General features: G+C 44.4%; 1 protein-coding gene across 3 annotated transcripts in view; it reads left to right on the forward strand.

The window, feature by feature from the left end:
• The window catches only part of SCNN1D (sodium channel epithelial 1 subunit delta), a 26,121-nt gene extending 8,698 nt beyond the window's left edge, over positions 1-17,423 (forward strand). The window contains exons 2-13 of one of the 3 annotated variants that reach the window (XM_058855318.1): positions 2,570-2,895; positions 4,082-4,571; positions 5,978-6,171; positions 6,829-6,932; positions 7,596-7,759; positions 8,953-9,051; positions 10,085-10,205; positions 11,142-11,220; positions 12,800-12,857; positions 13,650-13,705; positions 15,214-15,289; positions 16,145-17,423. In XM_058855318.1, the coding sequence (XP_058711301.1) occupies positions 2,585-2,895; positions 4,082-4,571; positions 5,978-6,171; positions 6,829-6,932; positions 7,596-7,759; positions 8,953-9,051; positions 10,085-10,205; positions 11,142-11,220; positions 12,800-12,857; positions 13,650-13,705; positions 15,214-15,289; positions 16,145-16,441 (2,049 nt within the window). In that variant the 5' untranslated portion in view covers positions 2,570-2,584 and the 3' untranslated portion in view covers positions 16,442-17,423. The other 2 variants (XM_058855316.1, XM_058855317.1) reach the window with 2 other exon arrangements.
• Positions 17,424-21,805: the final 4,382 nt, after the last annotated feature.

The raw sequence follows: 21,805 nt of genomic DNA on the forward strand, positions 1-21,805 counted from the left end.
TGGAGTCCATGGTTATTTCCCTAGAAACTATGACTTCGATCATGAGGGAAGAAAATCAAGGTGAACATGCCAGCAGCACTTAAACCCAGCTCAAGCTCCACATTAACCCGTTTGGCCAGTTTATTCACTTCCTATTATTCCCTGGATCATGCTTTGAATAATTTCCATGAGCTCTCCCTCAAGTCCTGCCCATTTTGATGTCATCAATTCCCTCCATAAAGGCTGGACAGCTCCCAAGAGCTCTGCACTCCCAAATCCCACAGCTTTGGGCCAGGACTTGACTTCTGCTCAGGATTAAGCTCAGGGCTGGGTTTAGTGGCTTTTCTACACGCTCAGAGATCGGAGTTTCTGCCAAGGTACGGTGGGGGAGGGGCTTTAATTTGGTTGGAATCTGATTTCTTAATGTTTTATTTTGTATTTATAGCTGGAAATGTTGGGTTGTGCTGTTTCCCAGATTGTTTCTGAATTATTTTCCTTTATTAATTTTTTTTCATTCTATTAATTTGAATAATGCAGATATAAAGGAGATGAATTCACCATAAACTTAAAATCCCACTCAGAACACCTGAAAACTGAATTGTCTCTGAAAACCAGACCTTATCTGGGGGTTTTTGAGTCAAAATTAGAGATTAAACTGTGTTTGATTCATTCTTTTTGCATTCACTTTGTGTAATTATTCCTTTTTTTTCCACATTTCCTCATGAGCCAGGAGTAGATTATTTTAGCATTGACTTTGGGTAATTATTCCTTTTATTTCCACATTTTCTCATGGATAAAGACTCAGAGCTTTAATTTCATTATCACAAAACCTCTCCCAACAATTGTTTAGTTGCTTCTGCTCTCCTCAATTTCAAACTCTATCCCTGTATCCCCAATTTTTTTGTTATTTGGAGCTAAGGTTGTTCCAAAGTTTGGACTCACTAAACTCCTTTTAATGACATAATGAGAAGGGTGATTCACATGCTGCTGTCATGTTGGAAATTCTCACCTTACTCCGTGTCATGTTCTGGACGTGGAAATGTGCCAACATCACTCCAGTGTCCCAAACTGCCATCAGAGCCAGTTGTCCATGCTCAGAAAGGCTGGAATTATCCCTGGAATAGCTTTAATTACCGGGAGATAAAAAAATCTGGATTTTATTTTTATTTATACCGCTCTTTTGAGTGATTTTTGATTTCTGTGCTGCCTTTTCACTGATGTAAAAAGATTTAAATTCATATTAATGTGGCAATCACTGTTAATAACATTAATTAATGTTCTGGTGGTCTTCAGAGACACCTGAGAGCAGTTTTATTTTATTTCCAGTGGTTTCTACAGTTTTAGAATTCAATTTCTATAATTCAATTCTTTATTCACACTCTAATTTGGCTCATCCCCTCTTGAGGTGTATTTCTCCATTTCCATCCCAAAATTCCTGTCTGAACCTCCTCTATTTCATCTTGGAGAAGAGTTCCAAGAGAAATTTCATCCTGTTTATTCTGCAGAGTGAGATCCTACAGCAAAATTTAAAACCAGGTTCTAATTCAACCGCTTCCAAGTTGAACTTTTCCTAATTCTTTGCCATAAGGATGAAGCTGTAGGGGTGGTTTTGAGCCACTCCTGTTCTAGGCCCGTAGAACAAGAATAAATAATAAATAATAATAACATTGAAAGCAGAATATCCCACTAGAAATCTTCCCCTAATCATGGATTCCAAATCTGTGTGGATCCACAATGGCTTGACACTTCAGGAATAAACCCTGCTCCTTGGAGTTCTTGGAAAGAAGAAAATTCCTGACTTTTTCTGGTCTCAAACTTCCCAGAATTAGTCCCAAATCCACACTGGCAGAGAAATCCTGTGGAAGTGTGGGAAAACAACTCCCAATTCCTCAGCAGCAGCAGCATTTGAGTTGTTTGCTCCTTCCTGGATCCAGATTCCAGGGATCTTCCTGGATTCAGGTTCTCTGCACTTTCCTGGCAGGTTTTCCTAATTACAAACTGATCCGGGACCTCCTTGGAAAAGCCTGTTTGGAAAAGACTCTTTGGAAAGAGCCCATTTGGAAAAGCCCGTTTGGAAAAGCCTGTTTGGAAAAGCTTGTTTGAAAAAGCCTGTTTGGAAAAGGCCTCTTTGGAAAGAGCCCATTTGGAAAAGCTTGTTTGGAAAAGGCCTCTTTGGAAAAGGTTTCTTTGGAAGAAGCCTGTTTGAAAAAGCCCATTTGGAAGAAGGCTCTTTGGAAGAAGCCTTTTTGGAAAAAGCCTCTTTGGAAAAGGCATTTTTGGAAAAGGCCCATTTGGGAAATGCCTGTTTGGAAAAGGCTCATTTGGGAAAAGCCTCTTTGGAAGATGCCACTTGGGAAAAAGCCTCTGGAAAAGATATTTTTGGAAAAGGCTTCTTTGGGGAAAAAAACTACTTGAAGAAGTCCTATTTGAGAAAGGCCCATTTGGAAAAGATGTCTTTGGAAAAGCCTGTTTGGAAAAGGGAAAAGCCTGTTTGGAAAAGGCCTGTTTGGGAAAGGTCTCTTTGGAAAGGCCACTTGGAAAAGCCCTTCCCTCAGATTAACTAGCTTTTCCCATTTGTTCCCATGGCCAGGGGGACACTTAGAGGATGGAGCCGCCACGAGGAGAAGCGCGGCAGGAAGGGCTGATTGAGTTCTACGGCTCCTTCAGGGAGATGTTCGAGTTCTTCTGCAAGAACACCACGATCCACGGCACCATCCGCCTGGTGTGCTCCAGCAGCAACCGCATGAAGACGGCGTTCTGGACGCTGCTGCTGCTGGCCAGCTTCGGGATGCTCTACTGGCAGTTCGGCCTCATGTTCCGCCAGTTCTGGGCCTACCCCGTGGTGCTCACCATGTCCATGCACTCCGAGCCCAAAATGTTCCCGGCCGTCACCGTCTGCAACCTGCATCCCTACAGGTGAGCTGGACCACCTGCGGCACACCTGGATGGAGCCAGGGAGTTGGGAACGGTCAGGGATGGATCTCAAAGGGTTGGGAATGGTCAGGGATGGATCTCAGAGGGTTGGGAATTGTCAGGGATGGATCTCAGAGGGTTGGGAATGGTCAGGGATGGATCTCAGAGGGTTGGGAATGGTCAGGGATGGATCCCCAAGGGTTGGGAACGGTCAGGGATGGATCTCAGAGGGTTGGGAATGGTCAGGGATGGATCTCAGAGGGTTGGGAATGGTCAGGGATGGATCTCAGAGGGTTGGGAATGGTCAGGGATGGATCTCAAAGGGTTGGGAATGGTCAGGGATGGATCTCAAAGGGTTGGGAATGGTCAGGAATGGATCTCAGAGGGTTGGGAATGGTCAGGGATGGATCTCAAAGGGTTGGGAAGGGTCAGGGATGCATCCCAAGAGTTTGGGAAGGGTTGGGGATTCATCCCCCAGGAAGGACAAGGGGCTTCAGCCATCCCCAGCTTCTTTCCAGCACACCTGGGTGATCCTAGAGGTTTGAGAAGGGTCAGGGATGCATCCCATAGGATATTAATTATTTCTATTAATATTAATTAACTGTAATAATAATATATATATATAATATATATATAACTAGAATGCTTAAATAATAACAAATATTCATTAATTATAAAGATTAAGTCTAATAAAAAGAAATTTTAAATATGTTAATTAAATAATTAAGTTAATTAAATTCTTTATTATGGATTCTAATGTTGTTATTATAAAATTATTTTTTATAAATATAAATTAAATATAAAAATAATTTATTAGATCAAATTCATATTTGATTAATTAATTAAATTAATAGTATTAATTTAAGAATAATAATAAGCATAATTTCTGCTTATATAATTATATAATTAATATAGTTATTTTAATAATAATTAAGTAGCAGACTTTCTCAAAATTAATTATTATTTGTTAATTATTATAATAATAAATTAATATTATTCAAGTGAGGCGTGCTGAGCTGCAGAATTTTGGGATATTCTCCCACAGCCACCAAGGAATAACCTTTCCACAGCTCCTGTGAAGGCACAAGGTGCTTAGAAATGTGGATTCCATTGAATTAATTAATTTAATTAGTGGATTTTATTTATGGAATTTCATTTCACGAATCCATGTGAATTCTGTGCCTGGCAGGTTTGAGCTGGTCAGCGAGCACCTGGAGCAGCTGGACCAGATGGCAGCAGAATCCATCACCTTTTTGTACGGCATCAACGCCTCGGCCTGGCTATTCCGTGTCAACGCCAGCAAAATCCATGGGAACAACAGGAAAATCCACGGGAACAACGAGAAAACCCGCAACAAAGATGGAAAAATCCATGAGAACGACAGGAAAATCCATGAGAACGACAGGAAAATCCGCATCAAAGACAGGAAAATCCGCGTCAATGCTAGGAAAATCCGCAGGAGCGACAGGAAAATCCAGGAGAGCGACAGAAAAATCCAGGAGAGCGACAGGAAAATCCAGGACAGTGACAGGAAAATCCAGGAGAGTGACAGGAAAATCCATGCCCAGACCTTGGCCAAGCTCAACAGCTCCGGCTTCAAACTCAGCCACAACTTCTCCCTGCTGAGGGTGTCTGACCTCAGGGCAGGCAGGAAACATTCCAGCGTGGGATTCCGGCTGGTGAGTGGGATTTCACTGGGATTCGGGCAGGGACAGGAGCTCTGGGTGTTCCCCCAGGTAACCTGGATGGCCATGGGGATTCACCCCAAAAAACTTGGGGTTAAGGATTCACCCCAGAATTCCTGGGAGAGCTCAAGGTGGTGTCCAGTTCCAACCAAGAGTTCATCAGGTCGGGAATTTTCTTCTTTCCAAGAACTCCAAGGAGCAGGGTTTATTCCTGAAGTGTCAAGCCATTGTGGATCCACACAGATTTGGAATCCATGATTAGGGGAAGATTTCTAGTGGGATATTCTGCTTTCAATGTTATTATTATTTATTATTTATTCTTGTTCTACGGGCCTAGAACAGGAGTGGCTCAAAACCACCCCTACAGCTTCATCCTTATGGCAAAGAATTAGGAAAAGTTCAACTTGGAAGCGGTTGAATTAGAACCTGGTTTTCATTTTTGCTGTAGGATCTCACTCTGCAGAATAAACAGGATGAAATTTCTCTTGGAACTCTTCTCCAAGATGAAATAGAGGAGGTTCAGACAGGAATTTTGGGATGGAAATGGAGAAATACACCTCAAGAGGGGATGAGCCAAATTAGAGTGTGAATAAAGAATTGAATTCTAAAAACTGAGTTATAAAATTGTGGTCCTGAGGGAAATTTATGAGCAGGACAAAAATCTGAGTCTGTGCTGAGGAAGCAGCTCTGTCCCACATCCCAAATTCGAGCTGGTATTCCCAGCTGGGGCTCAGTTTTCTCCTGGAAGTGTGTCTGGAAACTCCAGCTGAGGCTGCTCAGGGCCTTCCAAGGTATATTAAAAAAAACCAAAAAACCAACAAAAAAGAGTGAAAAAAGAGATTTGCTGATTCCAGAGCTGGGAAATGAGAGATTGGGGGATGGTTCAGGGCAGTTCCTCCATCCCTGCCTCATTCCATCCATCCCTGTCCTAGGGATTGGTGTGGCCGGAAAGAGCAGCACTTTTGGGATGATTATTGAACCCCTGCTCTTTCCTGGAGTCCTTCAGCAATTTTGGGGTGATTATTTTCATCCTGCCCTTTCCTGGAGTCTCTCACCAGCATTTTTGGGGTGGTTTTTGATCCTTGCCCTGTCCCAGAGTCCTTCAGCAATTTTGGGGTGATTTTTGTCCCTCATCCCTGTTCTGGACCAGCCAAACCTTCTCCAGAACCCTGAGTATGAACAGAGAACAGAGAAATTCTCTCTGGGCTCTGCTCCTGGAGAAAATCCCCACCTTTGTCATCCCAAGCTCCTGTTCCCTCCTCCTGCTGAGGATGAAGCAGCTCCAAGCAGAAAATCCCAGAAATACTCAAAAAATTTCCCCTCTGAGGGAAAACAACAGTTCCCCTCATTCCCGTATCCACTTTTTTCCTGCCATCCTGAGTTTTTCCCCTCTCTTCCAGTGCAATTCCACAGGTGGGAATTGTTTCTACAAGACCTTTTCCTCGGGCATGGATGCCATCCTGGAGTGGTACAGGTTCCACTACATGAACATCATGTCCCAGCTGCCTGCCATCATCAACATTTCCCAGCACGAGGAGCCCATCGAGGACGTGGTTTACTCCTGCCAGTACAACGGGGAGCCCTGCAGGCCCAGGTGGGTGGAAATTGGGATTGCCAGGAAATTCACAGCTCATTCCTATTTTCCCAAACTCATCCAGCATTGAATGTCAACCTCAAAATCAAAACTCAGTCAAATCTCTCTTGATTTCCCAGTGAAACTCCATCAAATCTCTCTTCATTTTCCAGTGATTACATTCACTTCCAGTTTTTGGGAGCTGCCACACTTTCAACAGCTCATTCCCATTTTTCCAAACACATCCAGCTTTGAATGAAGGCTTTGTCAACCTCAAAATCAAAACTCTGTCTAATCTCTCTTGATATTTCCAGTAAAGCCATCAAATCTCTCTTGATTTTCTTGATTACGTTCACTTCCAGTTTCTGGGAGCTGCTATACTTCCAACAGCTCATTCCCATTTTCCCAAACTCCTCCCACTTTAAATTACACTTTGACCCGCTCATTCCCATTTTCCCAAACTCATCCAGCATTGAATTCAAGTGTTGTCAACTTCAAAATCAAAACTCCATCAAATCTCTCTTGATTTTCTGGATTTTGTTCACTTCCAGCACCCAGTTTTGGGAGCTGCCACACTTCCAACAGCTCATTCCCATTTTCCCAAGCACAGCCAGCTTTGAGTTAAAGTTTTGCCAAACTCAAAATCAAAATTCCATCAAATCTCTCTTGATTTCCCAGTGATTACGATCACTTCCACCACCCAGTTTTTGGGAGCTGCTACACTTTGAACAGCAAGGGGACAGATCCCTTCTGGACAGCCACCAAACCAGGAATTCCTTATGGTGAGTGAGCTGCCAAAATGGGGGAAAAGAGTTAAAACTAAGGTAATTAATTAAATTTGTCTTCAGTGCAGGATTTAGTGACAAATTTAGGCCTCTCTTTTGCTCTGGTGGCACAAATTGTTGGCTTGTGTGCCAGCCATGCCAGCCACAGCTGGGCCTCAAAAAGCAGAATATTCTTTTTTTGTTTTGAGCAGAAAATTCATATAGTCTTTAATGCAGAATATTTGGCTTTCTTGGATTTTTTTATAGGGTTATTATTATTATTTATTATTTACTATTCTTTATGGGACTGTTGAGGGTTTGGAATAGCTGCCTTTGTCACCAGGGGTCTAGGGAAAAAAAATGGATTTTCTAGGATCCAAAATGAGGGATCCCAGAATCCAAATCTGGGTTTATTGGATTTTATTTATAGAGTTATTATATTATTATGATATTATTATATTTTATTATTGTTATATTATATTTATCATGGGACTGTTGAGGGTTTGGAGCAGCTGCCGTTGTCACCAGGGCTCCAAGGAATACAAACGGCTCTTGAGGGATCCAAAATGAGGGATCCCAGAATCCAAACCTGGGATCCAAGCCCAAAGCTGAGGGATTTGCCCAATGCTGAGAATTCCAGAAGTTCTCCTTGCAGCCAAATCCCCTCTGTGTGCTCGGCAGGGCTGTCCCTCATCCTGCGGGCCGAGCAGAAGGAGCACATCCCACTGCTCTCCACAGCCGCCGGCGTCAAGGTGATGATCCACAGCCACAACCAGACCCCGTTCCTGGAGCACGAGGGCTTCCACATCCGCCCGGGCATCGCCACCACCATCGGCATCCAGCAGGTGGGAATGGCCCCTCTGGGACACAGAGCCTGCCTGGGGCCAGCTCCAGTCATCCCAAACATGGCCTGGAATGGCCCCTCTGGGACACAGAGCCTGCCTGGGTGACTCCAGTCATCCCAAACATGGCCTGGAATGGCCCCTCTGGGACACAGAGCCTGCCTGGGTGACTCCAGTCATCCCAAACATGGCCTGGAATGGACCCTCTGGGACACAGATCCTGCCTGGGGCCAGCTCCAGTCATCCCAAATGTGGTCTTTTGGAGTCCAGCAGGTCTGGGCACCACCCCAAGGCCTGGGATGTCCCCTCTGCAGGCTCAGGGTTCTCTCCTTCCTCTCTTCTTCCTGTCCTTGTGCTCAAGTCCAACTCCAATCATCCCAAACGTGGCCTGGGAATGTCACCCCCGGTGGCTCAGGGACCCCCAGCAGGCTCAGGGTCCTCTCCTTCCTCTCCTCGCTGGGCTCAGGTCCAACTAAAATGATCCCAGATGTTCTTTCAGCTCTCAAAACATTGGAGATTCCCACTGATTCCCACTTTGGAGGCTTTTGCTCCTCTTAGATCCCACCCCAGCTCTTCCCAAGGAGATGAACTGGGATGAGAACAAACATCCAGGAGGGATTTATGTCCTCTCCTCACTGGGCTCAGGTCCAAATCAAATCATCCCAAATGTGGCAATCCAGATATATAAATACATATATGTGTAATATATAGCACATAAAATATTATACGTGTGTATATATGTATAGGTATATAATCAAAATATTATATATAATATTATGTATTATATAATATATAATAATTTATAGATATAAATATGTTTATATGTTATAAATATAACTATAAAATATATACTATTATGTTTATTTTTAATATTTAAATATAATAATAGATAATTCTATAAAATAGATAAAATATTATATATAACATAGATAAATATAGAAAATACAGAAATTAGATAAAATAGAAAATACTAATGTATATAATATATTGCATGTTAAGCATATATACAACATTAATTTATATTGTTTCCCTGATATTTATTGCCAAGGTCCAGCCCTGCAGTGAGGCCCAGAGGGTGATGGCTGGCTCTAATTAACGCTGCTAATCACTGAGGGCTCTAATTAACCCTGCTAATCACTCGGGGCTCCAATTAACCCTGCCAATTAATCACTCGTGGCTCCTTTCTGTGCCCACAGGACGAGGTGAATCGCCTGGGTGGCAATTACGGCAAGTGCACCACCAACGGCGCCGGCGTGGCCGTGGAGCTGCTCTACAACAGCTCCTACACCCTGCAGGTACTGCTGAGCCCAGCTTAGCCAAACCCAGCTAAGCTAAACCTGCCTCAGCCAGGACTCCTACACCCTGCTGGTACTGCTGAGCCCAGCTTAGCCAAACCCAGCTAAGCTAAACCTGCCTCAGCCAGGACTCCTACACCCTGCTGGTACTGCTGAGCCCGGCTTAGCCAAACCCATCTTAGCCAAACCCACCTGAACCAGGACTCCTACACGCTGCAGGTACGGCTGAGCCAGGCTTAGCCAAACCCAGCATAGCTAAGCCTGGCTCAGCCAGGCTGCATCAGGAGCCAGCAGCTTGTTCCTTCCTCTCCTGGACGTTTCAGGCCCGAGGAGCTCCTCGGCGGGAACTGGGGACTGGGAGGAGCCGTGGCAGCCGCAGGCCCCGGGGAGCTCCGGGCGCTTCGGCCCCTGATCCTGGCAGGAATTGCTCCTGGCTCTGCCTGTGGGCTGATCCCCGAGGTGTCACTGAGCAGCATCCACCAAGCATTCCTGAAACACCCTTCCCAATGGGAACATTCCAATGGGAACATTCCAATGGAAACATCCCCATAACAACCATTCTAATGGGAACATTCCCATAACAACCATTCCAATGGAAACATTCCCATAACAACCATTCCAATGGAAACATTCCCATAGCAACCATTCCAATGGAAACATTCCAATGGAAACATTCCCATAACAACCATTCCAATGGAAACATTCCAATACAACAATTCCAACAGAAGCATTCCAGTAACAACCACTCTAATGGAAATATTCCAAAGGAAGCATTCCAATAACAAAAATTCCTGTGGAAACATTCCAACAGCAAAAATTCCAATAACAAGAATTCCAATAAGAAATATTCCAGTAGAAACATTCTAATAGGAAAAATTGCAACAGAAACAATCCAGTGCCAACCATCCCAGTAAGAAACATTCCAGTCGAAATATTCCATTATTTTGCCTTTTTCCTCTCCAAGCTGCATTCCCACAGAACCGGAATTTGTTTTGGTTTATCCTGATGCGTTTGTTTCCCGTTTTCCCGCCAGGCCTGCCTGCACTCCTGCTTCCAGCGCTGGATGCTCCGCGAGTGCGGCTGCGGCTATTCCCGGTACCCGCTGCCCGCCGGGAGAGCGCGGCACTGCGACTACGGCGCGCACCCGGCCTGGGGTAAGGGCTGCTCCAGCATCCCGCGAGTCCCGAGGCTGGGAAATCCAGGAATTCCTGAGGCCCGGGAATCTCAGCAGTTCTGGAGTCTTGGAAAATCCCCACAATTCCTGAGGCCCAGGAAAATCCTGGGAAATTCCTGAATCCCAGGAACAGGGGGCACATTCCTGTATTTCTGGAAAATCCTGGGAAATTCCTGAACCCCTGAAAAATCCCTTGTCCTGAATCCCTAGAAAATCCCTGAAAAAGGAACACATTCCTGAATCCCTCCCTGGATTCCTTGGATCACTCCCATGCTCTGCTGAGGCTCTTCCCTCTCGTGGATCCATGGAATTCCAGAATATCCTGTGTTTAAGGGATTGTGGATCCATGGAATTCCAGAATATCCTGAGTTTAAGGGATCGTGGATCCATGGAATTCCAGAATATCCTGAGTTTAAGGGATCGTGGATCCAGCTCCTGGCCCTTCCCAGGCATCCCAAAAATCCCACCCTGTCCCTCAGAGCGTTTTCCAAACATTCCTTGAATCCCTGAATTCCAGCTGCATCCCAGGCACTTTTTTGTGGATATCAAGTTGAGCTGGAAAATCCTTTTTAAGGAACTGGGGTCTGACTCCTTCATCTCCTCAACACCTGGAAGAAATTTATGGCTGAAATTCATAAATCTGGGATGGAATTCCCAGAGAATTTGTGGCCGCCCCATCCTTGGAAGGGTCGCGGGCACTCTGGGATCATGGGAATGTGGATCGGGATAAATGGGAATATCCCCACCCGTGGATGGGGTGGGAATTGATCTTTAAGATCCCTTCCAGCTCCAAATCCTGGGATTTGAGGATTGAATTCCGGTCCTTTTCCTGGAACTCGGCGGGTCGCGCTCGGGCCGTGCCTCTGGAATTCTTGTGAAGGCAGAGGGAATTCCTCAGCCCGTTCCCCTTTCCCAGGGCACTGCTTCTACCAACTGTACCGCCGGCTCCGGAGCCACCGCCTGGATTGCTTCCAGCAGTGCCCCAAGCCCTGCAGGTCAGTCCAACTGTGCCAGAACAGCCGGGAATGCAGGGAATTCCGTGGGAAATCCATGGATCTGATGGAATTGGGGGGTTCTTGCACCCCAGTGTGACCAAGCTGGGAGCTTTCGATTCAAATGGAATTGAAATTGAATTTCTGTAAAGGGAACTAAAAAGGAAATGAAAATTCAACCACAATCATTTCTATTTCTGTTTAAATGAAATTCAAATTCAAACTTTTTTTCCATTTCTTTAAATTAAAATTCAACCAGAATTTATTTCTAGTTCTGTTTACATGAAATTAAAATCCAAAAAATTTTTTTTTCTAAAATTAAATAATAAATTGAAATTATTAAATAATTAATTAAATAAATTAAAATTCAATCAAAAATTATTTCTATTTCTGTTAAATTACAAATCAAACAAAAATTATTCCTATTTGTTTAAATGCAATTAAAATCCAACCAATTTTTTTTCTAAAATTAAATTATAAATTAAAACTATTAAATAATAAATTTAATAAATTAAAATTCAACCAAACCTTTTTTCCGTTTCTTTAAATTAAAATTCAACCAAAATTTATTTCTACTGCTGTTTAAATAAAATTAAAATCCAACCAAATTTTTTAAATTAAATAATAAATTAAAATTATTAAATAATAAATTTAATATATTAACATTCAACCAAGAATTATTCCTAGTTCTATTTAAGTTAAATTAAAATTCAACCAAACCTTTTTTCTATTTGTTTAAATTAAAATTCAATCAAAATTTATTTCTATTTCTGTTTAAATGAAATTAAAATCCAACCAAAATTTTTTTTCTAAAATTAAATAATAAATTGAAACTATTAAATAATAAATTTAATAAAAATTAAACCAAAAATTATTTCTATTTCTATTTAAGTTAAATTAAAATTTGACCAAAAATTATTCCTATTTCTATTAAATTAGAATTCAATCAAAAATTATTCCTGTTTCTGTTTAAATGAAATTAAAATCCAACCAAATTTTTTCCTAAAATTAAATAATAAATTGAAATTATTAAATAATAAATCTAATAAATTAAAATTCAACCAAAAATTATTCCTATTTCTGTTTAAACTAAATTAAAATTCAATTTAAACTAAAAAGATGGGAGCAGTAAATAAAATATAATACAATAAATAAAAATTAAATTAAATTAAATTAATTAAATTAGAACTTTATCTGTGAAAGCAGAAATTGTTTCAATCACCCTGGAATATTTGATTAGGGCCCAGCCCAAATTGTTTGTGTTACTTTTCCACCTGAATTCTTTCAGTTTCACCTTTTTTTTGTACTGCAGGATGGGTTCAAAATGAAAATTTTAAAGCAAAACCAATAAATGTTCTCATTTTGGATGCATTCCAAAGTTCCCAGGATTTTGAAACCTGGGAATTCTGATTTTCCTCCTGACCTGAGCAGTTTCCAGGCCACCTCGGGGCTGATTTTGTGAGCTGAATCAGGAAGCTTTTCCCAGGGTTCTGAAGAGCTGCCCTGGGAATTTTCAGGATTTCTGGGACGTTCTCCGTGGGAAGCTCCTCATGCTCAGAATTCCTGTTTTTTCTCTCCTCAGGGAATCCCTGTACAAGGTCTCAGCTGGCACAGCCAAGTGGCCCTCGGCAAAATCCCAGGTACCGCACAAAACCCCGGAATCCACCCCAAAGCAAAGCTGGGAATGCTCCTGGGCTGAGCTCCAAGGATACAATCCCAGGATCTTTGGGAAAGCCTTGGAAAGGATCGAGTTTTCCTTAAAAAGCCTCTTTGTTCTCTTAAACCTCATCTCTTTCACTCTGCCATGGCTCGGGACAATTCCCAGCGCCCAGGTTGCTCCCGGAGCTTCAATCCTGTTCCAGTTCCCTGTTCCCACCCAAAATTCCTTAAAAATTCCCTCAGCGCCTCAATTCCCAGCTCCAAACTGGAACTCAATCCCATCCCAGTTCCTTCAATCCCATTCCAATTCCTTCAATCCCATCCCAGTTCCTTCAATCCCATCCCAGTTCCTTCAATCCCATTCCAATTCCTTCAATCCCATCCCAGTTCCTTCAATCCCATCCCAGTTCCTTCAATCCCATCCCAGTTCCTTCAATCCCATCCCAGTTCCTTCAATCCCATTCCAATTCCTTCAATCCCATTCCAATTCCTTCAATCCCATTCAATTTCCTTCAATCCCATTCCAATTCCTTCAATCCCATTCCAGTTCTTTCAATCCCATTCCAGTTCCTTCAATCCCATTTCAGCTCCTTCAATCCCGTTCCAGTTCCCTGTTCCCACCCACAATTCCCTATAAATCCCCTCAGTGCCTCAATTCCCAGCTCCAAACTGGAATTCAATCCTGTTCCAATATTCCGAACATTCCAATAAGGAATATTCCAATAAGGAATATTACAATAGAAACATTCCAACAATGAATATTCCAAACACAGGACTGGGTTCTGCAGGCTCTGAGGCACCAGAACGGATACAACTCCAGCAGCAGCAGGTAAATCCAGGGCTCAATCCCGATCCAGCAGGATGTGGGGTTGGGAAGGGGAAAATATGCAGGATAATCAAAAAAAACCCCATAAACTCCCAATAAACCCCCCCAGAAATTCCCAATAAACCTCCCAAAAACTCCCAATAAAACCCCCAGGAATCCTCAATAAACCCCCAATAAACTCCCAATAAACCCCTAATAAATTCCAAAAAAAACCCCGATTTTTCCTCACTGTAAAATTTGGAGTTTTTTCCAAGCTCTGATTGAAAAACCTCCAGGAAAAACTTGGTGGCAGTGGAGAAAACTCTTTTTTCCCAGAGATCAGCACCAGAACCCTGCCAGGGAATGTCCCCAGTGCCAGCTGGGAATGCCCCATTCCCCCTGGGAATGCCCCATTCCTGCTGGGAATGTCCTGTTCCAGCTGGGAATGCCCCATTCCAGCCAGGAATGCCCCGTTCCCCCTGGGAATGCCCCATTCCCACTGGGAATGCCCCGTTCCCCCTGGGAATGCCCCATTCCAGCCAGGAATGCCCATTCCAGCTGGGAATGCCCCGTTCCCACTGGGAATGCCCCGTTCCCCCTGGGAATGCCCCGTTCCAGCTGGGAATGCCCATTCCAGCTGGGAATGCCCCATTCCCACTGGGAAAGCCCCATTCCAACCTGGGAATGCCCCGTTCCAGCCAGGAATGCCCCGTTCCAGCTGGGAATGCCCCGTTCCCACTGGGAATGCCCCGTTCCCCCTGGGAATGCCCCGTTCCAGCTGGGAATGCCCATTCCAGCTGGGAATGCCCCATTCCCACTGGGAAAGCCCCATTCCAACCTGGGAATGCCCCGTTCCAGCCAGGAATGCCCTGTTCCAGCTGGGAATGCCCCGTTCCAGCAGGAATGCCCCATTCCCCCTGGGAATGCCCCATTCCAGCCAGGAATGCCCCATTCCAGCAGGAATGCCCCATTCCCCCTGGGAATGCCCCATTCCAGCCAGGAATGCCCATTCCAGCTGGGAATGCCCCGTTCCCCTTGGGAATGCCCCGTTCCAGCTGGGAATGCCCCGTTCCCCCTGGGAATGCCCCATTCCAGTCAGGAATGCCCGTTCCCACTGGGAATGCCCCGTTCCCACTGGGAATGCCCCATTCTGGCCGGGAATGCCCCGTTCCCCCTGGGAATGCCCCATTCCGGCCAGGAATGCCCATTCCAGCAGGAATGCCCCGTTCCCACTGGGAATGCCCCGTTCCCACTGGGAATGCCCCATTCCGGCCAGGAATGCCCATTCCAGCTGGGAATGCCCCGTTCGCACTGGGAATGCCCCGTTCCCCCTGGGAATGCCCCGTTCCAGCCAGGAATGCCCCGTTCCAGCTGGGAATGCCCCGTTCGCACTGGGAATGCCCCGTTCCCCCTGGGAATGCCCCATTCCAGCCAGGAATGCCCCATTCCAGCAGGAATGCCCCGTTCCCACTGGGAATGCCCCATTCCGGCCAGGAATGCCCATTCCAGCAGGAATTCCTGCTGTTCCACAGGAAGGAGCTCGCCAAGGTCTCCATCTTCTACCGGCAGCTGCGCTCCCAGGCCCTGCACGAGGCCCCGCTGCTCTCGGTATGTCCCAACCTTTCCCATCAACTTCCAACGGAATTCCTGAATTTTAGGAGGGATTCACGCCTGGAAATTAATCATTTGCCCTTATTTTTATATATCTAGAAATATCTATTTATCAATATGATAATATTAGTTATTAATTAATATATTGTATTTTAATTCTTAATGTATGTGATATAAAATATATATTTATGAATACAACAGTATTAATTTAAAATTACTTATTAGGTTTTTTATGTTTATATTACATATAAGCATCTATATTTATTTCTATTATAATATTAATTATTATTATAATTTCAGTTTTATTTGGTGATATATAAATATAGATTTATGAATACGATAGTATTCATTAAAATATTAATTATTTTTTCTATGTTTATTTTCTATGACATATAAATATATATCTTCATATGATAATATTAATGATAAATTTTCATTTTTAATTATTAATTATTTTCATTTTTATTTTGTGATATAAAAATCTGTGTTTATTAGTATGATACTATTAATTATTAATTTATTAGGCTGGCTGCAGGGAGGGATTTTTCTGGAAAAACTCTTGGGAATTTCACCTTTTCCCCAACCCCATGGATTCTCTCTGGGTGACAACGGCAGAATTCCCATTCCCAGAGCTCTGCTGTCCTAATCACCACAGCCCTGGAATTTTTCCTCTTGGAATTCCACTCCCAGCTCTGTCCCTGCCTCCATTCCAGGCTGCAGGGCTGGCTGCAGGGAGGGATTTTTCTGGAAAAACCCTTGGGAATTTCACCTTTTCCCCAACCCTACAGGGTTGATGAGAGCAGAATTCCCATTCCCAGAGCTCTGCCGATAAAAGCATGGAATTTTTTCCAGGAAAACCTGCTGCTGTCCAGCATGGGGAGCCAGTGGAGCCTGTGGTTCGGCTCCTCGGTGCTGTCGGTGCTCGAGGTGCTGGAGCTGCTCGCCGATGCTCTGGTCCTGGCCCTGCTCTGCTGTTTCCGCCGGCTCCGCGCCACGGGGCGGCCACCGGCCCCGGAGAGCTCCGGGGAGCGGCAGGAGGAGCCCCGGGAGGGGCAGCAGGGAGCCCAAGGATCGGGAATGGGGCTCCCACGGCACCCGGAGCTGGAGCTGGAGGGGTTCGGGAGCAGCCGGGAGCTGGGACGAGAGTGAGGAACTGAGACCTGGAATTCTCCTGAGGCTGGGGAAGGTGCCAGGGACATCCTGGATCCACAGCTGAGCATGGAAATGCCTGGAATTCTCCTGATGCTCCTGGAAAAATCACAGGGATGTCCTGGATCCGCTATGGGAGGTCCCTGAGCATGGAAATGCCTGGAATTCCCTTCATGCTGCTGGAGAGGTGCCAGGGACATTGTGGATCCACAGCTGAGCAAGGAAGTGCTGGAAATTCTCCTGATCCTGCTGGAAATGTGCCAGGGACACCCTGGATCCTCTCCTGAGGGTGGCAGTGCTTGGAATTCTCCTGATGCTGCTGGAAAAGTCAGGGATGTCCTGGATCCACAGTTGGGAGCTCTGGCAATGCCTGGAATTCTCTTGATCCTGCTGGAAAAGTCACAGGGATGTCCTGGATCCTCTCCGGGAGCTCCCTGAGCATGGAAATGCCTGGAATTCCCTTAATTCTGTAGGAAAGGTGCCAGGGATGTCCTGGATCCACAGCTGAGCTCCCCCAGCCCCTGGAGGTTCCCACTGCACATCCCTGGGTCCTGCATCCCAAGATTTTGCATCCTGAGGTTTTGCATCCCGAGGTTTTGGATCCCAAGGTTTTGGATCCTGAGGTTTTGGCTCCCAGGGAATGCCTGGGCAGGGGGAGCTGCGCTCTGGGAGTCCTGGAATTCCCAGCTGTAATTCCCAAGCCCTGGTGAGGAGCTCACTCCAAGGCCGGGCCAGGCCCAGCCAGGTTTCACTGAGGGAGGGAATTCCAGGAGAAGCCAAGGATTGTGTGGGATGGGGAACGGGCTTGGAATGGGATGGGTTATCCCTTCCAACCCCAAACCATTCCCTGCCCCTGGGATTCACATCCAGGGTTGTCCTGATCCCGCCTGGAATTCCCAAACACCTCCTGGGCTCTGATCCTGGAATTCCCAAACACCTCCTGGGCTCTGGGTCTGATCCCACCTGGAATTCCAAACACCTCCTGGGCTCTGATCCTGGAATTCCCAAACATCTCCTGCCCTCTGATCCCAGAATTCCCAAACATCTCCTGCCCTTTGATCCCAGAATTCCCAAGCACCTCCTGCCCTCTCCCTTTCCTGCAGCTTTTCCAGGCTGCTGAGATGCTTTTGGATTTCTCCAGGAAATTCCCACAGTCTGACTCTTCCAGAGGGAAATAAAGAGTTAAAGCCCGGGTTGGGAATTGTTCTGGGAGCCAGGAAAAGCAGTGGATTCCCACCAAACAGAGAAAATGCTCCTGCTTGTTGTTAATTAATAATGTTAATGGAGATAATTGTTAATGTTTGTTATTAATTTATAATGTTAATGGAAATAATGTTAATATTTGTTATTAATTGATAATGTTAATGGAGATAATTGTTAATGTTTGTTATTAATTTATAATGTTAATGGAATAACGTTAATATTTGACAGTAATTTATGTAAACAGAGATAATTATTAATATTTGTTGGTAATTAATAATTTTAATGGAGATAATGTTTGTTAATATTTGTTGGTAATTGATAATATTACCAGAGATAATTGTTAATATTTGTTAATTTATGTTAACAGAGATCTTGTTAATATTTGTTTTTAATTTATAATGTTAACGGAGATAATGTTAATATTTGTTATTTTATAATGTTAATATTTGTTATTTTGAAATGTTAACAAAGATAATGTTATTATTTGTTGTTAATTGATAATGTTAACAGAGGTAATATTTGTTCTTTTATAATTTTAATTGAGATAATGTTACTATTTGTTATTAATTGATAATATTAATGGAGATAATATTTTCTAATTTATAATTTTAATGGAGAAGGTGTTACTAATTTTTATTAATTGATAATTTTCATGGAGATGGTTACTATTTGTTATTAATTGATAATATTAATGGAGATGTTACTATTTTTTATTAATTGATGATGTTACCAGAGATTATGTTACTATTTGTTATTAATTTGTAATATTAACAGGTATAATGTTACTATTTGTCATTAATTGATAATATTAACAGAGATAATGTTATTATTTGTTATTAATTGATGAAGTTACCAGATATAATGTTACTATTTGTTATTAATTGATGGTGTTACCAGGATATTGTTATTATTTGTTATTAATTGATAATATTAATGTTATTATTTGTTATTAATTGATGATGTTACCAGGGATGATGTTATTATTTGTTATTAATTGATGATGTTACCAGGGATAATGTTAGTATTTGTTATTAATTGATAATATTAATGGAGATAATGTTATTATTTGTTATTAATTGATGATGTTACCAGGGATAATGTTATTATTTGTTATTAATTGATAATATTAATGGAGTTAATGTTATTATTTGTTATTAATTGATGATGTCACTAGGGATAATGTTATTATTTGTTATTAATTGATGATGTTATCAGGGATAATGTTATTATTTGTTATTAATTGATGATGTTACCAGGGATAATGTCAATATTGGCAGTGATTTTTCTGTACAGAGAACAAGCCCAGCTTTGTTCTGGCGGGGCCGCTGTGGCTGCTGGAGCCTCACAGGGGGTGGGAAAGCCCCAGTTTGGGGATTTTATCATTTTTTAAACAATAAAATGCTCTGGGCCCAGCTTGGGCTGGGCTTGGTTCTGCCTCCCACTCATCCCTGGGGCTCGTTTTGCCTCCGTTTTATTTCTGAACGCCAGGAACGCCGGGAAAGCAGAACAGACAAAGGCAAACCCGGAGTTTGGAGTCAGAACTTGGCTCGATTCGCTTCATCCTCAGTGCATAAAAAGTCAGGGAATTTCCTCCCCAGAGGAGCAAGTGAAGGAATTTCACTCCAGTTTGGGGCTGGGGGATCCAATGCTCCAGGAAAGCCCAAAGGGGGCGATTCCTGCACCAGGGAGGGTCTGGCACAGGAGGGACAGAAATGGGAACAGGGATGGGAATGGGACAGGGATGGGAATGGGAACAGGGAATGGGAACAGGGAATGGGAATGGGGACAGGGAATGGGGACAGGGATGGGAATGGGAACAGGGATGGGAACAGGGAATGGGAACAGGGATGGGAATGGAAATAGGGACAGGGATGGGAATTAGGGACAGGGATGGGAATTGGGACCAGGGACAGGAATTTGGGACAGGGACAGAAATTGGGGATGGGAACTGGGGACAGGGATGGGAACGGGAACAGGGATGGGAACAGGAACAGGGATGGGAATTGGGAATGGGAAATGGGGACATGGATTGGAGACAGGGACAGGAATGGAAACAGGGACGGGAATTGGGGACAAAGACGGGAACGGGAACAGGAATAGGGGACAGGAATTGGGGACAGGGATGGGAACTGGGAACAGGGACAGGAATTTGGGACAGGGACAGAAATTGGGATGTGAACTGGGGACAGGGATGGGAACTGGGGACAGTTCAGGGCTGGGACAGTCTAAGTTCAGTGGGATGAAATGGTTTTGGAGGTGGTGGAAACATAAAATCCCAACCAGAGGTCGCTCAGAACTCTCTGCACTGAGGTTGGGCCCAAATTCTGAGTTTAGGAGGCTCCTTTTTATTCCAGAACCTTTGGCTTGGTCCTTTCCAACCTCAACAATTCCTCCTGGTGCCTGGCACAGCTCAGCTTCTCACCCCTGGCTTGGGTAAAGGCACCAAATCTTCCAATCCCAGAGGTTCTTCCCTTAAAATGCTCCAAGAAATTTCCTATCTCAGAGGCAACGACACTGAAATGACCTGAACCAACCCTGGGTTTCACCCCAAATTCTGTTTTAGGATCACCCCTGAGTGTCTGGGATGGCCCCAAATGGAGATTTCCACCTTCCAGCAAAAATCCAACCCCCAAAAGTTACAAAATCCCCCAGGAATGAGCGCCAGGGCAGGGGATCGTCCCAGGCTCAGGTCAAATCAGATTTTTCAGAGCTGCTTGGAGCAGGAACAAAACAAAATTTCTGCCCCAGGGGAAGGCAGAGAGTTCAGGAGAGAATCTCCTGAGCAGGGATGGTTTGTGCTGCAATTCTGGGGGTAATTAAGCACCCTCGTGCCATTAATGATGGCCCTGATTTCACATTTCTGGGGGAATTTTTTTCCTGAAACTCATTTTTTCCTGGTGATGAACCCACAGAAAGGAACCCCATCATCACCATCACCAGAGAGTCACAGAAACCCCAGCACAAAAACAGAACAAAACAAAAAAAGCAAATTTTTCTGGGCCATTCAGTGCCCCACAGCTCAGCCTGGAGAAGGAAAACAGGTTAAAAAATGCCATTAAAATAAGGTTAAAAATAAAGAAATGTAATGTTTGTAATGTAAAATAAATAAAATGTTAAAATAATGTTAGAAAACGCTGTTTTTTGTCCATCCAGGCAGCGAGGGAAGGATCCCTCCAGCAATAAACCAAGCTGAGGAAGAGGAGGGAAGGAGTTTCTCCAGATCTTTATTAACAGTGCTTCAAGAGACCAGAGAAGGGAGAGGGAGGAGGGAAAAAAGGCAGAGAACAGAGCAAGAGCTTTGAGATCGTACAAAGGTCATTACAGAGAGAATTTCTGGGTTTCCAGAGGTGCCCACGGGCTGTGGGGAGAGGGGCTGAAAATCCTGGAGCAAAGGAAGGAAGGGGTGAGAGTTTATTTACAGCGAGGGCAGAGCCCCCGAGCTCTGGCCTGGCCACAGAAGGCTCTGGGCTGGCCCCAAACCCTCTGAGCTGACCAAAAATCCTCCAAAATGGTCAAAAACCATCTGAGCTGGCCCCAAACCCTCTGGGCTGGTCAAAAATCCTCCAAAATGGTCAAAAACCCTCTGGGCTGGTCAAAAAACCTCTGAGCTGGTCAAGAACCCTCTAAGTGGGTCAAAAAATCCTCTGAGCTGGTCAAAAACCCTCTGAAATGGTCAAAAATCCTCTGAATGGGTCAAAAACCCTCTGAGCTGACCAAAAGCTGGCCAAAAAGGATCTCTGAGCTGACCAAAGGACCTCTCCCTGTCCCTGCAGTGACCCCTGTCCCATCCCCATCCCTGTCCCATCCCTGTCCATATCCCTGTCCCATCCCTGTCCCATCCCCGTCCATATCCCTGTCCCATCCCCATCCCATCCCCATCCCTGTCCATATCCCTGTCCTGTCCTTGCTCCTGCCCTGTCCCCATCCCATCCCATCCCTGCTGTGGGCACACGAGGTCGTGGCAGCCCAGTCCATCCCATCCCATCCCATCCCATCCCATCCCATCCCATCCCATCCCATCCCATCCCATCCCATCCCATCCCATCCCATCCCATCCCATCGATCCCATCCCATCGATCCCATCCCATCCCATCCCATCCCATCCCATCCCATCCCATCCCATCATCCCATCCCATCCCATCAATCCCATCCCATCCCAGG

The sequence above is a fragment of the Poecile atricapillus genome, chromosome 22 (assembly GCF_030490865.1).
Source record: "Poecile atricapillus isolate bPoeAtr1 chromosome 22, bPoeAtr1.hap1, whole genome shotgun sequence".
In the NCBI taxonomy this organism is placed as follows: Eukaryota; Metazoa; Chordata; class Aves; order Passeriformes; family Paridae; genus Poecile; species Poecile atricapillus.